The following is a 27949-nucleotide window of genomic DNA, read 5'->3' on the forward strand; positions in this document are numbered from 1 at the left end:
GGGCTCATTATGTATCCAAAAATAACTTGTGAACGCATTCTCATTAGAACTGACAGATGGATTACTATTTAACTCAGGACATCTTGCAGAGCCAATGAACTGAGTAGATTTTAGGGTCATCAGGTCAAAGATCAAAGGGTCATATATGTATATGAGAAATTGCTTGTAATCACGATATTCTGAGAACCTCTTAATGGATTACAATTGAACTTGAATTTGAAAAATTTCTTCTGTTTTGGTTTGTAAAATTGCTCTATGACGGAGGCATCATTTTCGACTGCGCGCAGTCGAAGTTCCATCTAGTTGTTCTAGTTTTCACTCCATGATTTCCAGTAAATTTTAGGGAAAATGTTTGGCAGGACTCCAAATAGAGGATATCACTCTACATACGGTATTACATTTGCTTCACACAAATTTTGCAATTTCATGCATTTCATGCCCCCCCCCCCCCCCCCCCCCCCCCCCCATTTCTTTGGAAAATCCTGGATCCACCCCTGGCTATATGTGATGGCTTAGTACAAATGCTGAATTGATTTGAAAACAAGCCTTCATACCAGTTATGAAAAGAATTTTTTTTATTTTTTTTTTTTTGGGGGGGGGGGGGGGCTTTACCCATGATCCTAATCCTAAATACAGTAATATTTAATATTTGTCGGGATGAGAGAACATTGCCACAAAGAATGAGAAACTATCATCGGTCTTGTTATCCCATGTCTGATGAAAAACCAACCCGAGCCTTAATCAATTCCAGGGCTATTGGTACATTAGGGTATCACTAGATGTTAAAAAATTGTTTGGTTCTACACCTTCATTGAGTTTTGTTTTCTGACGCTAAATCTGTTGTTGTCTACTCTAGAAGCAAACTTTGGAATCGTTTCAAGCCTTGTTGGCTAATATGAAAGTCTTTGAAAGCGTTTTGAGTCTTGTAAGCAAATTTGGAATTTAGAGGACTTTTTGAGGATCATTTGACTTCAAATTGTCTTCCGATTTCCCTGATCATTGAGATGAAAACGAATTTATAATGTGTAGGTAAAAATGAATTGTAAATAAAATCTTGCCAAATTTGACTTAATTCTGTCTTGCAATGAAGAATTCTGTAATGAAAATATATTAACTGAAATGATTATAGTAAATTGTGTTCAAATCTACATCGACAGTACTTAATTAATTAAATTAGGCACTTAAGCATGTGATCCTTTCGGAGAAGAAAGAAAATCGACGATATGATGTCAATGGTTTGTAAAACAGTTTGATACGACAAGGGACTTTTACTGCTAGATTTTTGATATTTTTATAGAAAATACTTCGTTATAATGGTTCTTATTTAGAATACAATGCTATGAAATGTAATGTCAATACTATATTGACTGGCTGATGTTTCATGTCCTGTTATGTGTAAAAATATGATTGTCTTTAGAAACACTCCCAAAGAAGATTTTGAGTAGCCTGTAAAAGCGGTTTTGAAATGATTCATCATCATGATTTTATATTGAATATGTACAAAGACACGTATTTTATATATTGTATTTCAGATTTAAAATTTCAATTTACAATCAATCCAAACTGAACGTAGTGAAATTCTATATTCTATATTTCTATGCTTGTAAAATCAATTTTATATACAATGTTGAATGAAATGTTTCTAATAAAGAAAAATTATACAAATGCTTGAAATAGAATGTTTGTTAATGGATTTTATGTTTGCATATAATGTATATAAGTCTTAAATCTCATGACATGAACATTTACAGTTCATTTAAAACACATAAAACGACACACAAATATTGTAGAGAAATACATTAGTAATTACACAATAATGAAGCATCTTTAACAACTTTGAAGCGATATTTTATCGGTTCTAGGACAATCGCCCCTTGGCCAATTACCAGCGGGACAATCAACCCCCCCCCCGGAAATTTACCCCTAGAACAATTACCCCCACCCCTAATTGTCCTGGGGGGGGGGGGGTAATTGTCCTTGGGTGGTAACTTTCTGAGGGGAGGGGGTATTGTCCTTGGTGGTAGTTTTTCGGAGGGTGATTGTCCAGGGGTAAGGACTAAACAAATAAAGTTGTTTGTCCTTTGCGACCGACCGACCCCAAAATCTTGATATGTACGGTCGGTTTTTTAAAGAAAAAAAATATTAAAGCATTCAAAACTGAGAAATATCAGCCCAAGAGGGAGACGAAGAAGAAGAAAAAGATTTCCGACCCATGTTTTGGCACCTAAAAGGAAAAACAACATTCCTTTTTTTTTAAGGCCTAATTGTCCTGATATGTCTTTTATCAAATATTATATTATAATATGGTTTATCATTAGTACAATTGACTAAAAGTATTTTCCACGGTGCTGGACAGAGATTTGCACAAGTGAGAAGTTTCCACACTATAACAAGAAGAAAATCGAAAGTAATTGATCAAAAGTACAAATAATTCTTTCGTAGTTTCATTATTTCTTCCACCTAGATCCCAATTGTTTCACTTGTTTCATTGAAAACTTGATAATAATTATAAAAAACACTTGAGTAATCCATAAAGGCAATCTAAGGTATTTACAGCGGAATCATCGATAACAAAAATAATATATCTGGCTATCACACTTCACGTTATAATAATATTTATTACCATTTTATAAGTAAGTCGATCTTCATGCAAACCCAGAACGGCGATTTAGTTTTGAAATACTTATTATGGTGAAGCTGTGAAATGAAAATGAACGCCCATCCCCCCTCTCTCTCTCCCTCTCTCTCTCTCTCTCTCTCTCTCTCTCTCTCTCTCTCTCTCTCTCTTCTCCCTCCCCATATCTCTTATCTTTCTTTCTCACTCCCTGTTTCTATATTATTTATCATGCTCTTTCTCTTTGTCCCTCTCTCCATCTCTATTCTATCTCTGTTTCTGTAGTTCCCTCTCATTATGTATGTTAAAGAGGAAATGTCTCTCCTACATCTACCAGGCGCGTAGCCAGAGGGGGGGGGGGGGGGGGGGGGGGGGGGGGGGGGGGCAAAAAAAAAAAGAGAAAAAAAAAAAGGAAGAGGACGTAGGAAGAAAAAGGATTAAGAGTCGAGAACGGTACAACGAATTGTCTTCTTTCTCTAATAATTTATGAAACGTCAAAGCTTCGCGCGGGAGTGGGGGAAACTGAATTCAGACAAGGATTACGAGTCGTTTGAGAACGGTACAACGAATTGTCTTCTTTCGTTAATAATCTAATGAAACGTTAGAGCTTCCGCGCTATGCGCGGAGGAAGGGGAACTTGTTTCAAACAAGGATTAAGAGTCGAGGACGGTACAACGAATCGTCTTCTTTCTCTAATGAAACGTCAAAAGAAACTGAATTTAGATAAGGATTAAGAGTCGAGAACGGTCCAACGAATCGTCTTCTTTTTCTAATAATGCAATGAAACGTCAAAGCTTTCGCGCTTCGCGATGGAGGGGAAAAACTCCCCCCTCCCTGCACCCACCCCCCCCCCCCCCAGGGAGCGCGCTCTGTAAGTGATTCGCACGCTTCGCGTGCTCACCGCCCCCCCCTAAAATGAAATCCTGGCTACGCGCTTGGTTTCTACCGAGGGTTAAAGATAAATGTATATGTCTCTTTCATAATCATAATAAGCTCATCCACTTTAATGTCTCATTTTACATGTACCACGGATTAATTATTGTTGTTTTTATCTTATTTTGTAAACCCATCCCACTCCCCTTATGCTCGATCAAGTGAAAGAAAAATGGACAGATAGTCTGATTCTATTTATTATACCTCTTTTGTGAGTTAATCGTACATACTTGAAAGATAATACATCATCATGCGAGTGGGCTTGGGTTATATTACAAACAATGTAAAGTAATAATACAAGCGGTGAAGAGGAAGCGTGTAGAGTTTCACAAGGACTCACAAGGACAAGGACTGTGTTTAAATGGATTATGATCTGCGTTGTGAGCATTTGGGTAAAGGAAGTCGAGAGAGCACCACATTTCATCTTGATTAGATGCTTGCGTTACCAGGTCTTTTTGGATCTTCATAACAAACTGTTAGGATCGGAAATAAAAGCCGATTAAAGTTAAACCTCCATGCAGCCGATATAATACCTTGGAATGTTCTTCATATCTTCGCCACAACATATTGTTCTGCTGGAATAGGAATAGATGAATTAAAAAGGTAAGTGCCAATAGATATCATGCACACTCAACTACAGAGCCTAATGAACCAAATGGACACCAAGGGCACTCGGCGGAAATCCGGGGGGGGGGGGGGGGCGTAGGGACACGCGTACCGTCCGCTGGAGTTTGACATGGGACACCCAAGCAGGGGCGGCGATTTCTTTTCATGACCGGTGGGGGGGGGGGGGGGGACGACGAAATGTGAGGAAAGAGGGAGCAGAATGTAGACTGTGCTTACGTGATACCACGGAATACAGATTTTCTACAATATTTACTTGCGCATTTTGAAAGATATTATGCGAGGGAGATTAGCGACCGAGTGAGAAGATTTTTGCATTTTTATAAGTCTAAACGCTGCACTCTTGGGCCCTCTAGAGCTTAACAGTGCGTTGCATTCTTTAGTCAGTATTTGCTATACATTTTTGGGGGCGCATTTTTTGCACCCTCTAACAAAAATTGAGGGGTCCATCCTCCCCCAGGATCACCGCCCCTGTGGGAAACAATGTTGAATGTTCCCGCTTACGAATTTAGGTCTTTTATTATGTCTTCCCCATAAGATGGCGCTAAAATATAACGGTAATCACTTTTTTGTTGTTTATATTTTTGTGTTGCTTTTCAGAGAAAGACAAGAAGTTCTATCCATGCCTTGGCATATACGCCACGAGACTTTTTTTGTACAAATGCCCAGTCTAATTTTTCTGATAAAGATCAAGCTCTAAGTACAAGGCTGCCTTCTTTAATAGAAGAAAAAAGAAAATGGTTGAAATATACAGATAAGATAAACAATCTATCTCATATATTGGAAAGATTCAGATTACAAGATCGACGTTTGCGCGTTTTTTGTTGTTTTTTTTTTAATTATTTTTTTAATGCATTTTTTTCTGGGGGGTGTTGCTTTAAAGTGAGTTATTGTATTTATCATAAGAGCTAGGTCTCCATTGTCGTTGGATTTATGATAATAATTTATTTTAAAAAAACTTATCTTTGGTGATATCCTGACACAGATCGGAGTTCATTTCATTACAATAATGTAGTAACTATTGCGCTGCTGGGAGTGGCCCTGATATTGCCCAATGTCGTGATTTATAGAACTGTTTATGTTTCTTTGTTGAGGGATTATCGGGTGATGAGGAAGGCAAGTGAAACCCATAGTGCCCAATGTCATGAGTCACACAATTATTTATGTTTTTTTTTCTTTTTCGAGAGGGGTTATCGGGTGATGAGGAAACAGAGTTGTGGATTTGTGGAACAATCTTCCTGAATATATTATTTCAGTAATTTCTGTTTTAAGAATAAACAAGACGAAATAATACTGGTCCAAAAACCCATGATCTTGCCTAAGAGCCTGTATAAGCTGATAATTGATAATGCAAATTTGCACACATTTTTGTCCTTTCCGAATAATTTAATAATTTAATTTGAAGGATGAAAGATAATGGATAACCACTGAAGAATGCATCTACGATCAATGAACAGTGATAGTCATATATCATTGCTGGATTAAATTAAAGTACAGTAATGTCATGAGTTATACAAGTATTCGTGTTTCAATTTGTTAAGAGGGGCTATCATGTGATGAGGAAGGCAATAAATGAAAAGTCAGCTAACCTTCATTGCTATTTCATTTGCAAAATGTATGAGCATTGTATGCCCAAGAAACTGTGATAAAGGAAACTAATGAAATTGATAATGTGAATTGAATGAATACCATCTCAAACGATTCACTTTTAATAAAATTCACACATTACACAAAATCTGCTTCTCATGAGCAAACTTTCGTAACAAGAGAAGGCTTCGATCTATATTAAATTAAGTTATTGTCTGACGACTCGAAACCAATAATGACTTGTAAACGACCCATAAATAGCTGCGCTAAATCCTATTGTTCCTGGAAAAAGTCTCATAATGCATGGTCTACGGCTCTATATACGCTTTTCGGGGTTTACCCAATAACAGGTGTTGTCAATCATCATGATTTGGTTCCATATTCACACACAAAGTATGAACACATTCACTCAATTTTACTTAGGACCGCCCAAAATAGTCGAATTTGAAGTGGAAGTTAAAAAAGGAGGGAAAAGCAGCAAGCGAAACATCAGTATATTTTAAAATCATTTTTTCTTCAAAACAATTTAAATAAATGTACATGTACTATCCGACAGTTAAAAAGTATTTTATGTTGGTCCCTAAAGTCGAAGTTTCGTACTCGGAGGCTAATACTATTAGGTATAGCACACCAAAAATAAGTACAACAAACACATGTTATTTGATGATTGCAAATGATCAAGCTTTATGAAAGCTTCAACAAAACAAAAAAAAAACAGAATTGAAATCGGTCAATGCGTTGTGATTTTATACCATTTTTTTGATATCGCAAAATTACCGAAAAACCTGCCAGAAATGGTCAAATTGGCAAAAAATGGCAAAATTCGACAAAGTTGACAACTTAATTCATCACTTTCTTGGACACAAATAATAAATAAAATTATCAGACACTAAAATATCATCTTTGTGGTAACAAATACAAAAAAGAAAATTCAGATATCTATTACCGTTTTGAAAACAGAAGCAAACAAAATAAGTCATTTTTGCCATTTTTGCGAATCTGCAGAATCTGCAACTTTTTCATATCTGATATGAAAAAGTTGTGAAAATAACAAAGTCCGTCTAATTATATGCGCATATTGTAATGAAATCAAAACCGAACATGATACATCAATGAAACCTATGTATACCAGACAGGTATGGAAATATTTTTTTTTTCTAAGAAAAAAAATTATGAATATTCATCAAATATGCAAATTAGGTAATTTCAGCTAATTTTATATATATATATATATAAACAAACAAGCATGGGCAGAAGGCTCCGTACCTCAGGAATGGAAGGATGCTAATATTGTCGCCATCTTCAAAAAAGGAGATAGAACTCAATGTGGAAACTACAGAGGAATATCGCTATTGTCAATAGCAGGGAAAGTTTTTGCCAGGATCCTTCTGAACAGATTGAATACCCACATAGCACCAGATATATTGCCGGAGACGCAATGCGGATTTAGGAACAACCGCAGCACAGTAGATATGATCTTCTGCCTCAGACAACTACAGGAGAAGTGCATTGAGCACAACCGATCCCTCTATGTGGTTTTTGTCGATTTCACGAAAGCCTTTGACACTGTTGGTAGGACAGGTCTTTGGGAACTACTACGAAAGTATGGATGTCCCGAGAAGTTCACCGGAATGGTAGAGTCCTTACATACGGGTATGATGGCTAAAGTCAAGGAAGCAGGCGAAACATCCCATAGCTTCCCTGTAAGTAACGGTGTAAAACAAGGATGTGTGTTGGCCCCTACGCTGTTCTCCATCTTTCTCTCGGCGATGCTGGAGGAGGCCTTTGCGGACTTTGAGGAAGGCGTTTACATACAATCACGTCAAGACGCCGACCTATTCAATGTCGCACACTTCAAAGCTAAGACGAAGTCTACACAGATTCTCGTGAGGGAACTCCTCTTTGCAGATGACAGTGCTCTTGTTTCTCACACACCAGAGCAGATGCAACATGTTATAGATGTATTTTCATCAGCATCAAAGAAGTTCGGTCTACAAATAAACATCAAAAAGACTGAAGTACTATTCCAACCAGGTACAGACCACCGAGAGGAGGAGGAGATCCTAGTGGATGGGACAGCCCTAAACCAGGTAGATGACTTCACTTACCTCGGCAGCACTATATCCTAAGACGGACGCATCGACTCTGAGCTGGTGAAAAGAATGTCAAAGGCCAGCAGTGCCTTTGGAAGACTGCGAACCAGGCTATGGAACAACCATCATGTCTCAACAAGAGTGAAGTGCAAAATCTACAGGGCTATCGTCCTATCCACTCTCTTATACGGTGCGGAAAGCTGGACTCTCTACACAAGTCAAGTAAAGAAACTTCACGCGTTCATGATGAGACACCTTCGAGCAATCATGAGAATCAGTTGGAAGGACAAGGTGACCAACAAAGAGGTACTAGAGCGAGCAAACCTTCCTTCTATGGAGGACCTGCTCATCAGGAAGAACCTACGATGGACAGGCCATGTCATCAGGATGCCCTCTGAGAGGTTACCAAAGCAAGTACTATTCTCGCAACTACCCGCTGGCGAAAGAGGGATTGGTCGTCCACGGCTTCGCTACAAGGACACGATCAAGAGGAACCTTAAGCGGAGGCAAATAGAAACCAAGACTTGGACAACTGCTGCAGGCCAGCGAGCTGTATGGAGAACAGCTGTAAAGTGAAAATGAAGGCGGTCATTGTCGCTTCGCGACAGACAGCTACTACTACTATATATATATATATATAGGAAAGTCAAACTGTTCATTTTTTGGCATTTATTTAAAGCATAATATTTATAGATCATATTTACACCAAAATATTAACATTAAATTCCAAATATTTTTGCAATGCCAATAAAATATGGCGATGGAAATTACTTGGATCACCGTTACAGCTATTTCCTCATATGTTTCAGATATTATTCAGAAAAACCAAACAAATGATAAGAATCTGCAGACTTTCAGCTACATCGCAGTATAGTTTCTTTTAAAAAAATGTCAGATTTGAGGATTTATGACGATTTTCCGAGAAACCATTTAATTCAACAGGCCATAACATTCCACAGGGACTGAATTTCAGAAAAAAAGGAAAGTTTGACTACCACAGTACAGTTGTGGCTACCTTGAGCGTAAATAACAAATTGATTCAATGAGTGAAACACATGAGGATATTGCATTTTTGTAGGGGAGTTTTATACATTGACGTACATTTTCACCACGCAGAATAACAGTCAATGGGCGATCAGCGGGCCATGTCACACATGGCTTAAAAGACAATATTCTAATTAATAATTTAACAAATTTCCCACATGTCTATAACAATGAAACTACACAGAATTGTAGTTAAAGGTGTGCTCGAAAGATATGTGAAATAAAAAATTAAAAATATTGTTCAGTTTGTTTAAAATAAATTGACGAAAATTGCTATTTCTACCAACTGACTGCTGTTGTGTGTATGTATGTGCATGGGGCAGACTGTGTGCACAGGCAGTGTGATCACCCTACTAATACAGCACATTGGGATTTGCCGAGAAGCATCTGATTTTGCCGTAGCAGGGGCGTGGGGGACGGGTGACACGTCCCCCTCAATTTTGTTTAGGGGAGATTGCCCCCCCCCCCCCCTGAATAATTTGAAAAGTGCAAAAAGAAAGTGTATAGCAAATACTGACTAAAGACTGCAACAAACTTTTAGGCTCTGGAGGGCCAAGAATGCAGCTTTTAGACAAATAAAAATCCAAAAATCTTGTCGCTCGGTATAACATCCTTTAAAGTCTATGAATAAATATTGTAGGAAAGTGAAGTGTGAAAGTATTTTACTTGTTTTTATACTATATTTTTGCTAAGGGATGTAATTTTTTAATACAACAAATCTTCAAAAACCTATGAGGGGTAGTCACTTCCGTCACCTTCACCCCTCTCGTACACTATGCTCCCTCGCACTGGCGTAATAAATGGGGGGGGGGGGGGGGGCTTGGGGGCAGTTGCCCTAATAACATTCAAACGTGGCTTATTTCTAATTCGATACCAGTGATTTACAAATGTTGCTGAAATGGCATGGTTTTTCCCTGAGCTTCCAGGGGCTCTGCCCCCTGAACCCCACCAGGGCCCTAAGGCGGGCCCCTGGATGTCATCTGATCGTAATTTTATGCCTAAAACCTCTTAGATTTAGGGGCCTACGCCCCCTTTACCCCACTCTAATAAGTGATCTTCATGCCAGTGTCACAAATAAGGTATCAAAATATGGTAATCCGACCGTAATTAAATGCCTAAAACCCCCGAGCTTCCGGGAGGTGCGCCCCCTGGACCCGACTAGGGGCGCTAAGGCCAATTTACGCTCCACCAGCTTCGCTCGCTTTGCTCTACCTAGTCGTAAATACTATAGCCCCCCCCCCCTCCCACTTTGAAAAACGTTCCGCGGGGCCTGCACGTCACATGTAAGAGTGGGGGTGAGGCAGATTTTTTTCTGCCCCAACTTTTGTGCTCATTACGCCACTGCTCCCTCGTACCTTGCGTTTTCGTCCTCCCCCCCCCCACCGGTCATGAAAAGAAATAGCAGGCCCTTCATACATGATTGCCCCTGTGAGATACATTTTCCAGTTTTTTTTATATTACTTTATATTTTTATTTTTGTAATGTGTTTTTGTTATGGTCTACCATTTCAAGGTGTGAAACAATCTTTCACTGACATGTTCCTCTCATTTTTCCGCTTCTATTTATCAAGCAAATTATTATCTGGATGTACTTCCCTTTTCCCTTTTTCCGTTTCGAGAGATGGCGGACAAAATAGATTAGTTCTCCAACTTCCTTCTATTCAATTATAGATTAGTTACTCAATATGTATTTCCTCTATAGGAAAAACCCACAATCAAAAGCTAAATGGTAATCTTCACGTCAATTTTAGATTTGGTCCCGATTTAACTACAATGAACACATGTTTCCGTTATTGATCTTGGCGAATAAACATCACTTTGTCTATATAAAAAAAGAAGTAAATAAACGTTGTTTCGAGTGGTAGATTGCAAACATGATTTGTTTTTCTTCTTTTGACTTCCTCAACGACTCAGGCAAGCCACACCTGGATAAAAGTCGCTGCACTATCACCCCTGTTGAAAACTTGCTCATCGGCCATTTGTAGATTTCCTACAACAAAAAAACAAAAAAATTCTACAGATAGAGTGGAATTATGAGGGTGGGGCACGCTACTGAAAAGTAACTATTTTCATGACTAAATTCAAGAACCGACATAAAATAGAGCCAGACCAAAAGTCAAGATTCAGTTTACATAATTTCTATTACAAAAAATAAGAGAAAACAAAATATGGACATGGACCTTCTAGCTTACGTTAATGTATTATTAAAGGGAAATCCGACCTTAGTAGACAACTATATCTATGAAAAAAAGCAGAAAAATCAGACAAGCAGACGGGTGACGGCGTTTAATGAAATTAGACAAAATACAATGTAGGAACAAAGTTATGAAGTTTTGATATCTTTATTCACTATAGAGCACTTCAATTTGGCAGAGTTGGTAATGTTGCTGTGACGTAGTGACCGACAAATTGAAAAACAGAAAAACTTACGTAAATTGCATTTTCCCCCTCGAATTTATCGTATTGCTCTGGAGAGTCTTTTCTTTTTTGTATGATCTATAATAATGTGCTTTTTTAGTAGTGCCCCAAGGAAGAAGGCACTTATTAAAGATCATATAAACAGACATTAATTATATTTTTTAACGCAACAAACGGAAGAGTTGCCACCGACTACGTCACAATCCACTGACCACATTGGTAATATGAAATTCGCAAAGAATTATTGATCTCATCTTTCAATCATAACTCTATGTTTCTCGTCCGATTTCTTTCAAACTTTCGCCATTCTGTCTCTCTTGTTTGTCTGCTTCCATACAAATGAACTTATTGCAAAGGTTTGATTGCCATTAATGTTTACCCCTCCACGGCTCCACCCCCTCTTTTCCTCTCTCTCTCCCTCTATCTCTCTCTCTCTCTCTCTCTCTCCTATACAAAACCGAGTAGATTACCTAATGTCAGGTACAAACGTAACAAGTGCACAACTAAAATTTAAAGAAATTAAAAGAAAATGAAATTTTAAAAAAGGCTTGAAAAATTGCAGATAATAACAATACGGTGTAAAGGGGCAGGGCCGGAGGGTGGCACATTTTGAGACGTGTGTTCTAAAGGTATGCCACTTTAGTTTCAAAGGGGGTGCATGGGCCGCTTGTATTTCCCTTTACGCCCATCACCTCCCTCTGAATGGTGCTTACGTTGGACAAGTGTCAAGCAATTATTAATGACCCTCGATCTAGTGAAACTCTTGCTCCCCTCCCCATTGTTTATGTTTCTGTTTCTGTTTCTGTTTCGGTTGCGTCGGTATACTCAGGGTTAACTGTACTTCACCAACGTTTTGATTTGTATGGTCTCATAATGCTAAGGCTTATTGAATAAAAGTAAAATAAAATTATTGAATGCCACCCATATAACAGAAATATCCCTCACCCACATCTCTCTCTCTCTCTCTCTCTCTCTCTCTCTCTCTCTCTCTCTCTCTCTCTCAGAGTTATAGCCAATCACCCAATCATCACATAATCATTTAATGATTTTTAATGTAGCCCCCCCCCCCTCCGAAAAAAATTGATCCCGCGAGTGATTGCGCAAAGTACAATGTTCTGAGATTTATGGAGAGTTTTAAAAAACATGACATTCATCCGTTTTACATCTTCCGTGAAAGACATGCTTGACAGGTATAATGTTTCCATATTCATTCCATATCCAACACGACCTTTATTATTTTTGTTGTGGATGCCCGTTTCTCAAAATTTCATCTTTTCCTTAATTGCTTTGACAAAATTATATTAGATTTACAGAATCAGAGTGCCTCTACCTCAATCTGTCGTCTAATAATGTTTTTGTTTTGTTCTATAAACAGGAATAACCGAAAATCCTCGTTACCAAATAAATCTAGGATGGATCAAGAATCCCTTACTGATACAGAAAAGCAACTTAGAAATGGAGCCATTCCTAAACGCAAAAGCACGTCCAAACATGTCTTCGAGGACGGATGCATCACTAGAGAAAGTAGCCTTGATGGAAGGAAAGAAATTGTTGTGCAAAGGTACGACGTCGATGCGAGTCAAAGATTGGACCGCATCAATGGTCTTTACAAATATGGTGAAAGTTTGAAACCTGGTGAGATTATTACTTCTAGCAGTATTGCTGATAGTGGCGTATTCATCGACGTGGCATTAAGCAATAAACTTGAAATGGAGAGCCTTCCGAGCCCGATTGCTCCACATGTTCACAGAATTGGAAGCGACGATTGGATTAACAACCAGGAGACTTTTGTCAATCCTGAATACATTAAACGCCGTCGTAGGGAAAGTGACAAAGAGGACAAGATTGAGACGAGTGCTGACTTCTGTCGTTATGACTACTTGACTAGGGACACACAATTGATGGGTTTCAGGAAAGGTTCGAGGAGAAGTGAAGACAAGATGGGTGCCAATCAAAGACATGGAGTTCAAGTGGGGTATGGGAGTATCGGTGAGGAAGTCCGGAGGGGGTCCCCCGACAGAAGTAGATCTAAGGACGTGGATAGTGGTGAGATTTTCAAGACGGAATCTAGAATAAAGGTGGATCGACGTCATAGCCATAGGGAGGAAGAAGAGGAAGGAGGCATTGGGGATGGAGTACGACGTTCCACCAGACCGGAAACGCCTGGGCAAGCCGACGGACAGCCAAGATCACAAAGTGGCAGAATCGGAATGGGCAATGGTAGCAGGACCAGGAGTGACAGTAGTGGGTCATTAAAGAGACAGCGGAGTCGGGTGGAGACACAAGCTACGACAAACGGAATTATGAAAAAGTGGCCCCCGTTCCTCTGGATCATGTTCAAGTTCCTGGGATTGTTTTGGGCCAGACCTGTGATCAAGGAGAGGTATTGCCATCAGTGCTACCGTAAAAAACAGGAGGAAGAGCAGGTAATTATGATCTATCTGGTTAGTGGTGATTATGTAAAGTACAAGTACAAAATGTCAAGTACAAGTACAACAAAACACGATTGCATGCAATGACTTTCAAGAAATAAACTTGAGGGCAGGTCCCATACTCAATCGCATTGCCTACAGAAATCATGTTCAGATTATGCAATACAATATTACATATCTGTCAATGTCACGTTCATATATCTTAAAAATCGATGCCCAAGGCTATTGAAATTCCCCTGGCCTTACACTTTGAATGTCTTTGCAATTGTGTTGAAATTACTAGTTCAAATCATTTCATAATGGCATATATCTCTTAGCAATGCAATATGGGTGAAGTTTTCAAATCATTGTTACAGAATTGCTGTGCTAAATGCAAGCATTGGCATCCATTATGTAGAAATTCAATGTCGATTTAAACCTTATCCCTTTCTGGACCATTAGAAACTCATTCCCTCGAGACACTTCTCCTACCTCCATACGCCAGAGATCGGCATCGATGACTCGGACATTGTTGACAACCTTAGGCCATCTTACTTGTACCAGGAGCACAACGCTTCGGGATCAGGCGAATCGAATCCTTTGCTCATTGGCAACATCCAGGTCGACTACCGAGTCGTTAACGGTTCAGGATACTGCGTCAATGAACACACTCATGGTAACGAGGAGGAGGTGGAGAAGGAAAAGAGTGAGCGATGCAGGGTTTGTGATGCGTTGTGGTGGACTGGAAAGGGACAATACTTGAAGTACACCGACACATCAATTGGTGAGTGCATAGTCATTATGAACACCATCTCCTTTTACAAACATATGTACAAATGAAGCATCATCACTTTTGTTCTATTGTTAACACAAGAGCCTTTCCAAGAAATCAACTTACGAGCAACCAAAGATGTCAGATGGACAAGGTTATTAAAGTTGATTTCATTGAAAATCTTGATATACCGGTAGTGTTCATTGCCCTGCCCTTGTAACTTTTCCTTGCCTCCTCAGTCTGCCGACTTCCCCCTCCCCCTTTTCCCCTTCTCACCTTTTAACTACTGATAGCGCAATTTAATGTTGTACTTGAAATTATTCACAGAGCTATGTTATTGTTTAGTTATTTGTTTGTTTTTAAAAGAAACATTGTTTGAAGTCAATGTAAAGAAAACACATGTCCATTAATTTAACAGTGAATATTTACAACGATTTTACCTAATTCTCCCATTTTTTTCAATATTCATATGTATTTCTGAAGCTTGCTGCCCTAGACACATTGGTCATACTTGATTGATATATTGATTTCATTTTATCATAGCCAAAATAATACGGTCCTTTACCTTTAAATTATGGAGGAAATGGCATTCAAACTCCCAACAAACTATATCTGGATACTTTGTTTCAATGGGTGATGAAAACTGTCATAATGGCTTATTTATAGTTGTTTATTTCATTTAATGTTTGAATTATTATTAAACTACACCTTTATATGAAAGCATTATGCAAGCAGGATCAGGAAAAGTATGGTATCGAAAGAAGCTGGCAAAGTATCAACACAGCACCACGGCAAATGTGCAAACATAGTATACAGTGCTTGGACTGAAAATTGCTCTCACGGATATTTGTTTAATGTAATATGATTATATGTTCAGATACGGAATAATTAGTGTTAATGGAAGAAATTATAAAGACAAAGAGGTGTGCAACTAACGATGAGGAAGGAAACAGAATAAATGAGGAAATAGGTCATTATCATAGATCGTTATTATACAAATTATCATGATCAGCGTCTCTATCTTTATCATCTACCTATGGGTTCCCTCGAGGGAACGGGTTTCTCAATACCACTCTCCACCAAACAATATCTATAGCAAACTCCAAATTAACCATTCTTCCATCTCGAAGCAATCTCTTAATATTATTTGGATTTCATGTTTGGTATGCAATACATAAGAAAAAGAAAACTAAGAATTGGTTGTACATTTAATTGATAGGTTCATCATCACAACTACTACTACTATTATTATTATTTTGTATAAATGTTTTCATGCATGCTGCATTTCCTTGTTGCAAATTGAAATCTAAAAGCATCAAGTATGTGTCAAGTAACTACATGCATCAAAATCTGTAACACATGAACTGGCCTAGAAAGGATCACTTGGGGACAAGCCTCTATGCTGTACGTCTTTCTGTTCAGTGTAGTTCTTCCATCTTGCAACAACATAATAAACTAGATGGAACTTCGACTGCGCACAGTCGAAAATGATGCCTCCGTCATAGAGCAATTTAACAAACCAAAACAGAAGAAATTTTTCAAATTCAAGTTCAATTGTAATCCATTAACAGGTTCTCAGAGTATCGTGATTACTCATATACAATATGACCCTTTGATCTTTGACCTCATGACCCTAAAATCTACTCAGTTCATTGGCTCTGCAAGATGTCCTGAGTAAAATAGTAATCCATCTGTCAGTTCTAATGAGAATGCATTCAAAAGCTATTTTTGCATACATGAGCCCATGACCTTTGACCTTATGAACCAAGAATTTACTCAGTTCATTGGCTCTGCAAGATAAATAAATAATCTAAGTCTGGCAGGAATCCATCAATCTGGTCTAATGATAATACGATCACAAGCTATGTTTGCATACATAATGAGCCGCATGACCTTTGACCTTGACCCCAAAATCTTATCAGTTCATCAGCTCTGCAAGTAACATACATGACCTAAGTTTGGCAGGAATCCATCAATCGGTTCTTGAGATAACGCGATCACAAGCTGTTTTTGCATACATAATGAGCCCTGTGACATTTGACCTTGACCTTGTGACCCCAAAATCTAATCAGTTCATCGGCTCTGCAAGATACATATATGACCAAAGTTTGGCAGGAATCCATCAATTAGTTCTTCAGATAACGCGATCATGAGAACGGACGTACGTATGTACGTACGTATGGACGGACGGACAACCCGAAAACATAATGCCTCCGGCTACTTCGTAACGGAGGCATAAAAACTTACAATAACACAATGAATCCATTTACCCAGTTTAGCCACATCAACATTACTACTGCTCTTCCTGGAGGCCCTGCAGATATAATGTGTTATTGCAATGAAAATCTTATATGGTCTAACAAGCTGGGTGCCCCACACAGACTGGGACCACTTTCAATATCTTTATTAACTTTGGTCACCTAGTTCTAGGTCCCGTTGGCTGTTGAGCCCTGTTACCATGGTAGTTGCCATTGATGGCAAAGTTACCATCATTGGTAAGTTCTATGCAGCAGGGCCCACATGTACAATCCAGAAGTTTTTGTTTGTTATCTTAATGCAGGTCTGAACTCCTGGAATCACCGTGGCAGCGGGATTCTTTCACTTGTCCTCCTCATAACTTACCTCTCTCTCATTCTCTATGACGCTGGCTATTATGCAAGCATCTATTGGGGCAAGAAGGAAGACCTCATCCGATACATCAGCTACATGGCATACCTCGTCTTTGCGGCAAGCGTCCCAGCAATCTGTCTCTTTGGCCTCCTTCGAAATGCTGTGACAAACCCTGCTCCACGTTTCACCCAGTGGCCGCGCGTCCTGGACATCAGATACGTGGTGCGTAGACTGCAGTATCTGGACCTTGCTGACCGCGGGCTTCCTTGCAAGCCTTTCCTGGTGGCCTGCACGGTGTTCCCGCTCTTCATCGCCTTCTACAAATTCATGTTCTACACTGTCCTTCTGAAAGACAGCATATATGTTCATTTACACAGCTATTTGGCATGCATAATAGCTGCCATTGGTCTCACATTCTATGGTGTCTTCTCCTATTTCATATACCTCATGAGGATCTCGTTTGACTCTCATCTTAAACTTGACATTGAATTCATACGGAACCACGTTGGTCAGCTGGATGTTTGCCGGTCAAAGATGTCATCGACCGTGCAGGACTTCCTCAATCTGCGACAGCTGGCCAACGGATGGATGGTTATGGTGTTTGGGGTCATTACATGGGCACTTGCAACACAGGTAAGAAATGCACGACTTTCAAGCAAACTTTGTAATATACTATTTATATTCAATAATATATATTTTTATGTCTATTCTGCAACTTGTTCTTCCAAGTCATTGATCTTATGAGCCACCAGTGATAAAACAAGCTTTAAAATAACAAAGGGACCTTACAGCAGCATAAAGGAGTGCCAAGTTGCATATGCTTGATGCAAAAACTGCATCCTTGTGGTAAACCTGCTACCATTGGTTTGGGTGAATGCACCTCTAAAGGTTTGATACTGCACACTGAGACTTTGTCTCGGCTCCCCTTCTTCCTGATAGTATCGTTATCATGAGATGTCTAGTTAGTAAGCTCTTAATGAAATGGTTTAGGAAGATAAGAGACATCTCTGTAGCTGGTACATAAAAATATGCCGGTCTTGTCGCTGGTTTTGAGAAACGGGACCCTGTTCTATTTTAGTAAGTATTCCTGTGAAGAAAACGGCTAAATGTTTGTATTCCAGGTCAATTGATGTGGGTCAAATACCCTCACTTAACATTAATCTTAAAAGTCATTATTTTCAATTCCTTTTCAGCCAATACTGTTACTGTTACGTTCATTCCCTTTCAAAACAGATAACATGGAACTACATGTTGTTCAGTGGCCTCTACTTGGGTCACGGCGGCTCTTTCTCCACCCATTCTTGGACCATCCAGATGTACATCAACGGCCTCATGGCGATGGAGAATGCCATGTTTTTCTTCTTCCCGTGCTTTGCCATCGGTGGCTTCAACATCAACATCGTCTGGATCCACTTCCATTACCGCCTGCTGGAGCTTCGGCGCGCCCGTCACGAGCGTTTCTGGTACCGCCTGCTGCAGTTCCTCAAGGAGCATGACCCCGTCAAAAGCTCCATGCGTGTCACCATGCTCTTCACCCTCATAAGTCTCTTCGTGGCACTCCAGTTTGGTGATCAGAACATCTATTACTTTTACAACAACATTACCGCCTCTGATATCGGACCTGATCACCCCGCCGGCATCTCCGCCGCTCAGGATGAAAGTGGAAACTTTCCACCTTTGATTCTACACTAAACTTTCATCAGCTAAATAACTCATATTATTCACTGTGCATTTCTGGTTATATGCGACCCATATCATTTGCCGTAGTTGTAACGCTGCACTGCAGCACAACCTTTGACACATACATTCACAAGCAGACAACCTGGGCCATCACGACGACTAACTTTCGGAATTGCTTGATTCAGATGTTATATAAAACAAATAATGAATGTTTTTTATTTGATCAAAAGTGTGAATATTTTCATTCGTTCAATAGTGCGAAAATGTTCATTTTTTGAGAGATTAACGTTCTATTAAACTCATAAACATTCATTATTTGAATACTATTCAGTGATAAAAACCTAGAGAATCATAACACATGCATGCAAAGATGAGGCTTTCACATTTGTATAATTTAATAACAAAGTCAAAAGAAGAATATATTTACAAAAATAATACATGTACTAATTATGAACATTAAATTAAAAAATGTTAATTTGTGAACAGTTTAAGATTATCAATTAACACTGTCTAATATTCAGCCACTAAATGTACAAAGACCATGGCATATTGCACTGTATATTCAATAGGCCTTTGGCTGCTCTGAAGTGTGAGATGAGACTCAAATTCATTATTTCTTTTTGGATTGTTGTTCTACTTTAAAGGTACTATGTCCCATTTGCAGGCCAAAAAAATGAAAAAGTTAAATTCCAACTGCATTTGAAAGATAATACTTATTTAGAACTTCCCTAAAAAAGGTGGGGCTTGAAAATGTCTTCAAGTGGGAAAATAATGACTATTAGTTGTAAAGTAATAGGCTTGATTTTCAGACAATTGTACCGAATGGTCATACGTTTTATGCTGCGCAAAGATTCAATCAGTTTAATCTTGGCCATCACAAGAAGTGGGTTATTGATGTAGACAAATGCTCAAGTACCCTTTACAACTCTTTTCATGTATGTTATTACCAAAGAAGAAAAAAAGCCAGTCAGTCACTCAATAGTGTCTGACAGTGAAGTCTAGCAAGTAAACGGGTTTCCTTGCATAATTTGAATATAAGGACACTGCTATCGTTTAAATTTCACAGATAGGACATACATGACATATTCATAATTCCTGCAAAGTTCTACAGAATTTGAGGTTGGTTGCAAAAGGGACATAGTACCTTTTGGCAATAGTCCAAAAATTCTAAATGAATTTTGATGGTTGAAATGTAGGCCTAATAGTCACATTTCTTTCAACTTGTTTTTGTTTGCAAGCAATATTTAGATGTTATCATTATACGTGTATAGTTCCTTTTATTTGTATTTATATATATTTCTAGAATATTGTGTTTATATTGTATTGTATGATGTTTGTAATGTTTTAAATTCTGTAAATTCATTTGATTTGTAATTTAGCCTTTGGCAACATTGAGTGAATAAAATATCTGGAATTGAATCGAAATAGCTTTTCATGAGTTATGGCTATACTAGACAAGGCTCCACTATCAGTTTTATGAGTGGGTCATCATCATTGTAAAGATAATATTTAGAAAAACAAAAATGTATCAAATCCGGTATCAAATATTATCAGTTATAGAGGTCGGCCACTTTGGTCTCGTAGAGGGTAGGATCAGTAATGAGCAAAAGGACACAGGGAAATAGCCTATAAGTTTGGTGATGTTTAGAAGGGCACTGCCAGCAGTGGTTTGGTCACCACTGCAAAATGCCATCATTGGAAATATCACACAGTCAAAGCCGAGTCAGTAGGTTTATCATTTTTGTTATGTTTAATTCAAAGTAATGGAATGTACATGTAAATATCATAACCTGTAGTTCAATGACATCATGTTTAAATAAAGCTAGTACAACTGTCGTTAAAAGTTAGGCAGGGATGTAAATAATATTTATTTGTTAAAAATCTATTAAACATCCCCCTAAATTGTCATCTGTTGCTAACTGGAAAAAGAATTTCGTATAAATTCCAAACAAAACCTTTATCGTATATATTTTTGCACAGAGGAATAACATCTGCCTGCCTGCTATGATTTCGCTTGGAGTGTGAGTTTTTGTGCTGGCTCACCGTCTTGGCATTTCTGCTTGATGAGCAATTGCAGTGTTGGCGAATTTCCTGTACTGCCTGAGATCGCTTGTATCGCTCGTTGGTGGTTTGGTTCGTCAAAGCTAGGTAGACGTGGTAGAACATGAATGCTGCCACCAGGAGGCTGAGAAGTGCCAGTGACATCATGATGAACACAGGCATGGGTCTTTCCATAAAGAGATGCTGTTGAAATATCCACACATAAATAAAATATAAAGAAGCTGAAAAGCTTACAAACAGGCATATCCCAAGTCTATCCCTTTTACTTGTAGAAGGATTGTTTTTAAAGCCTATCTTTTCTAGTTTGGCCAGGAGGGATTAGCCCTTCCTGCGTGGTCACTGACAGGTGGTTATCGCATCAAATCAGCTCTCAATTAACATAAGAAAAAGAGGATCATGGGGGGTCAACGGTACTGCTAGGGCATTTTAGGCTATATAGAGGGCGCAAGTAGCTACAAGTAGTGCAGTCCTGCTTTAATATGCCACACAAATAATATCCTTGCGCCACATTGCATAAACGGATAGATATACCAATTATTAAGTGCATGTTTCCAGGGCAAAACTAATCTATACAGGTTTTAAAAGGATTGTCATATGGCTAATGTGCAAATTTCATTTTGCCCCCTGACATTTAAAACAAGCGCCAACCAATATTTTGTTTTTTGAGGGGGGGGGGGGGGGGGGTAGAAAGCACTATCAACTAGATGGAACTTCGACTGCGCGCAGTCGAAATGATGCCTCCGTCATAGAGCAATTTTACAAACCAAAACAGAAGAAATTGTTCAAATTCAAGTTCAATTGTAATCCGTTAACAGGTTCTCAGAATATCGTGATTACAAGCAATTTCTCATATACATATATGACCGTTTGATCTTTGACCACATGTTCCTAACATCTACTCAGTTCATTGGCTCTGCAAGATGTCCCGAGTTAAATAGTAATCCATCTGTCAGTTCTAATGAGAATGCGTTCACAAGCTATTTTTGCATACATAATGAGCCCATGACCTTTGACCTTTGGCCTCATGACCCAAGAATCTCATTGGCTCTGCAAGATACATACATGATCTAAGTTTGGGAGGAATCCATCAATCTGTTCTAATGATAATGCGATCACAAGCTATTTTTGCATGCATAATGAGCCACATGAGCTTTGACCTTGACCTCATGACCCCAAAATTTAATCAGTTCATCGGCTCTGCAAGTAACATACATGACCTAAGTTTGGCAGGAATCCATGGCAATCGGTTCTTGAGATAACGCGATCACGAGCTGTTTCAGCATACATAATGAGCCCTGTGACCTTTGACCTTTAACCTCGTGACCCCAAAATCTAATCAGTTCATTGTCTCTGCAAGATACATACCTGACCTAAGTTTGGCAGGAATCCATCAATCGGTTCTTCAGATAACGCGATCACGAGCTGTTTTTGCATACATAATGAGCCCTGTGACCTTTGACCTTTGACCTCGTGACCCCAAAATCTAATCACTTCATCGGCTCTGCAAGATACATACATGACCAAAGTTTGGCAGGAATCCATCAATCGGTTCTTCAGATAACGCGATCACGAGGACGGGACGTACGTACGGACGGACGGACGGACAACCCGAAAACATAATGCTTCCGGCTACTTCGTAACGGAGGCATAAAAATCTACTAAATCATTTTGCCCCCGACATTAATTTTTTTTTTTTTTTTTTTTTTTTTGGGGGGGGGGGGGATTTAAACGCTTAAACCCCCCCCCCCCCCCCCCCCCCCCCCCCCCCCCCCCCCCCACCGTAGATCCACCCCTGGAAAGACAAGCTTTTCTTAGATCTAAGGTATCACATGTAAAAATGTCATGGTTAAATTTGAGTAGTTAAAACTGCCTGTAGCACTGAAAAGTTTACATCATAGTCATTAATTAGGGCATACAGTTATGCAGTAATAGCTATAAAGATGTCACTGTAGCTGCCCTCTTGTGCCCACTAGGTATGTCTTCATTAGCTCGAGATTGCCAAATAGCCTGCTATTTCTGATTTGGAAATAATCCGGAAGTTAAAAATCACGTCTTCATCAGCTCGGGACTCAACCTTGAAACTTGAAACTCAAGCTCAGAAAATTAGCTTGAGATATTCGCACTAGTGCGAGATTTAGGGCTGGTGAAGACGCATCGGACAAATAGCAGGATATTTTGCAAACTAGCCCAAGATATCTTGGGATGATTATCTCGACCAAATATCCCCCTCATTGCAACTGCGGGCTGGTTAATTTGTGATCGGGATAGTTAAAATAGCGGGTTATTTGGTTATTATCTCAAAGCTGATTGAAGACATACCCACTGTAGTTGCATTCTTGTGTCTACTGAGCTACAGAGCAGGGAACTCACCTGTGCTGCAACTCTCAAGGTGACTGGCCAGAGCTTCCCATCAGGTCCGACATAGCTGGCCTCCAGCAAACCAGACACCTGGGCAAACAGGCTCAGGGTAGATAGGATGCTGTAAGAAACGAAACCCGTCCCCAAACACAGAGACGTGACGAGAGCAAGAAAGTAGCGGTGGTTGAATCCCCCAATGCAGTTGTTTAGCCACGTGCAGTGGTGATCAAAGCGGTACACACAGTGGTTGCATGTTCCTGAAAGATATGCAAATATGACCATATATAAGTACATAAATATATGTGTATATATATATATATCTATATTTTTAAAAGAACACATTAATGCATGCACATACCTGCTCCTCCACTTGTAGGGAGGAAGTTTTTATTTATTATTCTTCTATGCTCACAATTCCAAATCATTCAAAGTTCTTTACTTATTTCTGACATATAAAACGTTCAACAAGAAATTGTAGGAGTAGGGCAGGAATTTAAAGAAAAATTCTGACTTTATGACTTTATGAAACAAATTGGAAGTGTTTAGTTGAAAACAATGTGCAGCCCTGAGGCTGAAATGATTTGTTTAACAAGACTACTCGATTTCTACCACATCACTGTGGAAATACATAAAGTATTTTATCAAAATACAATGTGTTTAATGGCAAAATCTAAATAAGATTTTTCAATGGAAACCATTCAACACATAGTAAGTAGGATTGTGAGGCGGCACATCATTTGTATTGATTCTTTCAAAACCACATACATATGTAGTGACAATACTTTCTTTTGGAAGAACAACTCTTTTTCAGCAAACACTTTTCATGTAGAGGCCTACATGTATATGCAACCAGCCTTTACTCTTTATATTCAAATCAACTTGGAAGTTGGCTGGACTTGCCCTTAATAACTACACTGTACCTTTAAGTATAGGAATTGTGTCTATGTAAATATTCATTTGTCAATGTGTGTTGGTACTTCTTCAACATCAATGTGATTGATTTGTTTTTATTGGACATAAACTAACCAAAAAAAAGACATTTCTATCATGGATTTAGAACATAAACTAACCAAAACAAAAACATTTCTATCAAGGATTTAGAACTCTGATGGGGCGTTTTCTTTTGATGGAATTTAAACTTACTGGTAAACGTCATGAACATTTCTGAACAAGTTATATTGTTCAATTATAATATAACTGCACTTTGCCAATTTCCAGGGGATATTAAAAGAATTATGAATTAAATTTGAAATGATCATTTGCGTGCAAATTTCTCTTAAAACTGGTTACAATCATCTAATCTTTAAATTTACATTGTTTTAAAGAGTTCTTTAAACTGTCCTTAGAACAAAATACCTTTTCTACACCCCAGTTTTAATCTTACCACAGTGCTTCGATCTGGCTGGCTTTTCAAATTTACAAGTCCGGCACTCTGCACCCCTGTGATACAACACACAGTCCATGTCATACACGTCTCTGAATCGATGCAGTGTCTCCATGGTGATGACCCCTGGGTCACTCTTGCAGCAGATGATAAAGAGGACTAAGCATGATGTAAACCAGAAGTAGGAGACGAAGATGATCCAGGCAGGATTACCCACTGCCAGAGCAAGCGGAAGCACGTCAACCGTGTAGTAGTACAGCGCAAGGAGGAGGACGATCACGTACAAGTATTGGAAAAAAGGGTTTCTATAAAGGAATAGATGAAATGAGAATTCATGGAGTCAACGTTTTCTATTGATAATAATAATAATACTCAGTTTTTATATACCGGTAGTGCTTATTAGAATCACTAAGCGCTTCCAAACTTGGAGATTATTACCCCGGCTTTAGCTGTGCTGCAATTGCGGCGCTCTAGCATTTCTAAGAATTAATTCCTACCAGGTACCCATTTACATCACCTGGGTTGAGTGTGGCAAATGTAGATCAATGTCTTGCCAAAGGATATATTCTAATGTGAATTTTTGTTCATGCTTCAAGTTAGCATTACTTGAATTGTGTTCATAAAATTAGGCTGTCTACAGTGCAATACCCATTTCTTGCCACATCAAGTAGGCACATGCCAAATGGCTAGCAAACCATCAATAGAAATTTAGTAACGAACTCTGCTTCTCTTTTCAAGATTTACGTACGTTCTGTACAGATGCCAGATTTCCTTATTCCCCAAATGAGCCTTATTTCCCCCCCCCCCCCCCTCCCCATCTACAGTACATGTGGTATGAACTTTGATAGACAATTTATACCAATGCACTCCTGTCTTCTTGAATAAAATTGAGCTGAAAATGTGGTTTCTTTTGGAAAATATGTAACACTATATTTGATGTTATGTAGCATCATTCACCCAAAAGCCAACAGCAAACTACATCACTGATAGTCTGCCCCGTCAAATGTAGGCCCCTTTAAAGGAAATAGATATATATCTTTCAGTTTCTTCCTGGACATGTTGATATCCATGATGTTTATTTTACATAAGAAGTCCCTACTAGTTCTTTACATGGATAATCTGAATTCATTGATGTACCTCTAGTTTTCTTTTTCATTTTTATATGACTGAAATCAAAACTCAAACTGACCTCTCATGAATAAGGTAGTTGATGAACCTGTTAACCAATCTTTGGACAGCTCTAGGGAGGAGATTTCTGTGCACCCATTTCACCGTCTGCGGAGAAAAATCAATTGCAAAGTCCTATCCGGTTGACTTTACTTTTTTTCTCTCTTGATAATACAGGATCACCCAGTTTAGATTGGCAATAAATTAATATGCTATATCAAATGAATACAAGATGAAATCTAGAATCCATGATCAATTATATATAATCTCTTTTCTACATCTTCACACATATTACATACAGAAATATTTTTCAGATTCATTTAATTTTTATTGGCTTTTAAGCTGAATAAAAGAAAACTAATTATGAACTTATAAATTACTCCAAGAATGAAAAAATAAATTAAGTATTGAAAGATATTAAATATAATTTAGATCAATAGATCACCATCTAAAATGCATTATTTCCATCGCTTGTTTTGGGGGTACCCTCATCTTGTGGGATGACAGAGGACTTCAAGTAAAGATTTCTTTCAGATTTTCCTATTTCAAAATCCAAGAAATCATGAACATACTCTTTTAGTTTTTATTCTTAAAAAGAAGTTGAAGAGGCATTGGTACCTGCAGAAGGCCTTGTCTTATTTTGCCGATTACACCATTACGATGAAAGTTGCTGTCGCCAAGCAAGAGAATGTAGGAAAATGAACCAAACGTCACTCCGTATGCTATCATAAGTATCAAGAAATCCATTATGATAAATGATCAAGTCGGGGTCTGCTTCTTAAAAGATGAGTCGACTTCATATCCTCCTATAAACTGAGAAGAAAAAAAGTAACAGAGAAAAAAAGTAACAGAAAAAAAAGTAATAATGGACAAAGCTCAAATTGGGTTATTTTATGGACCCAAATACTCATTGCTGATTATGGGAACTGAACTCAATCATCATCTACTCATCTCTCACATCAAAACATAGCCAAAACAACAAAATTGTTTTGTCACACATGTGTAGTTGTGCACACCAAATACTAAATAGATTTGAGTCAATAGGTCACATTTTGCAGAATAATAGCGTGTTCTTTCACGTTTTTATCCTAACTTAGAAGTTAGACTCTAGAATCTAGAGTCCAACTCTAAATCTAATCTAGATCTAGACCGAATTTTCTGTCTCTTTCGTTCGTTAGCCTAGCCTCTTATTGGGGTAGGGTCGGCCGGCTCTCTCTTTAGAGACGGAAGCCGTCTATACACATGCTCTTGACAACGCCACGGCCATTTCAGGTCGTAGCGTTTTGCCCCCAAAATCCCCCAAAATGTCATTTTACCTCATGCATTGATTATTTAAAATTAGGAGAAGGTTATACTACATCGATTCCACTTACCAACTTGACCGTATAACACGTTTAATGGTCCCTTTTCAGGAAATTACGGGTCAAAATCGACAGCCGTGTTGAAAGGCATGCAGTGGTGCTCCGTAGTCTTCCTGCGTATGTTGTTATTTTTTATTTATTTAAATCTCATCCCTTCTAGTCTGTGCGCAAGGCAAAATGATTATGAAGGAGATGCTGTGATAACGTCATTACGAACTCGTAGCTCGTGCACATTGATTTCCATGCAGGCGCGTACGCAGGGGGGGTGTTTGGGGGGTTAAACCCCCCCCCCCCCTTTGGTATTTTTATATGTGTAAACCCCCCTAAAAAATTCCTAAACCCCCCCCCCCCCCCTTGGATTTTTTTTTTTTTTTTTTTTTAATAATTAATTAAGCATGAGCATGAGCATGAGCTTCTTTTTCGAATTGAACATCTAGAGGTCTACGCGATGTGTATAATTTAAGCCAACATGGCCTACAGTAGGTGGGACTACTAATTAAGGTTTGACAAACGACGTTAACCCCAAAAAAGTATCTAAGCAAATAATGTTTTCTCAAACGAAATGCATTTTACACATCCTGTAAATAATAAAACAATATTGGGCCCAATATTAAAATCATACATAGATCTATGTCAAACACTCTTGCATCGTGAAATTATTACCTGTCTTTTGAACGATTGTGTTGTCAGTTTTTTTTAATGGTATGCTAGCTTTGAAGAGACAAGTAAATCGTGCAACGGTCACAAAGGTTCGTATGAACGATAATTAGGTGGGCTGTATCTAATACAGACCACCTTATAATTTTGTTAAAATTGCCTTTATTATTATTTAT

At 38.6% G+C, this 27949-nt stretch overlaps 2 protein-coding genes across 3 annotated transcripts; one reads left to right on the plus strand and one right to left on the minus strand.

Moving 5' to 3' along the window:
- The first annotated feature begins 12861 nt into the window (after nucleotides 1-12861).
- Nucleotides 12862-18934, plus strand: LOC105441796. Its single transcript, XM_030984463.1, has 4 exons — nucleotides 12862-13738; nucleotides 14186-14507; nucleotides 17056-17738; nucleotides 18339-18934. The coding sequence occupies exons 1-4, from the start codon at nucleotides 13022-13024 to the stop codon at nucleotides 18795-18797; spliced, it is 2181 nt and encodes a 726-aa protein (XP_030840323.1). The 5' UTR covers nucleotides 12862-13021; the 3' UTR covers nucleotides 18798-18934.
- Nucleotides 18935-20476: 1542 nt separating this feature from the next.
- On the minus strand, nucleotides 20477-27854 carry LOC115923541 (probable palmitoyltransferase ZDHHC4). 2 transcript variants are annotated; one of them, XM_030984464.1, is made up of 6 exons: nucleotides 27780-27854; nucleotides 26374-26568; nucleotides 25778-25863; nucleotides 24589-24893; nucleotides 23217-23461; nucleotides 20477-21029 (listed from the first exon to the last, which is right to left on the minus strand). In XM_030984464.1, the coding sequence occupies exons 2-6, from the start codon at nucleotides 26500-26502 to the stop codon at nucleotides 20691-20693; spliced, it is 1104 nt and encodes a 367-aa protein (XP_030840324.1). In that variant the 5' UTR covers nucleotides 26503-26568; nucleotides 27780-27854; the 3' UTR covers nucleotides 20477-20690. The 2 variants fall into 2 exon arrangements, with proteins under 2 accessions (XP_030840324.1, XP_030840326.1); XM_030984466.1 differs by lacking the exon at nucleotides 27780-27854 and adding an exon at nucleotides 27129-27382.
- Nucleotides 27855-27949: the final 95 nt, after the last annotated feature.

This window comes from Strongylocentrotus purpuratus, unplaced genomic scaffold (genome assembly GCF_000002235.5).
Source record: "Strongylocentrotus purpuratus isolate Spur 01 unplaced genomic scaffold, Spur_5.0 spur5_scaffold_14, whole genome shotgun sequence".
Lineage (NCBI taxonomy): Eukaryota > Metazoa > Echinodermata > Echinoidea > Camarodonta > Strongylocentrotidae > Strongylocentrotus > Strongylocentrotus purpuratus.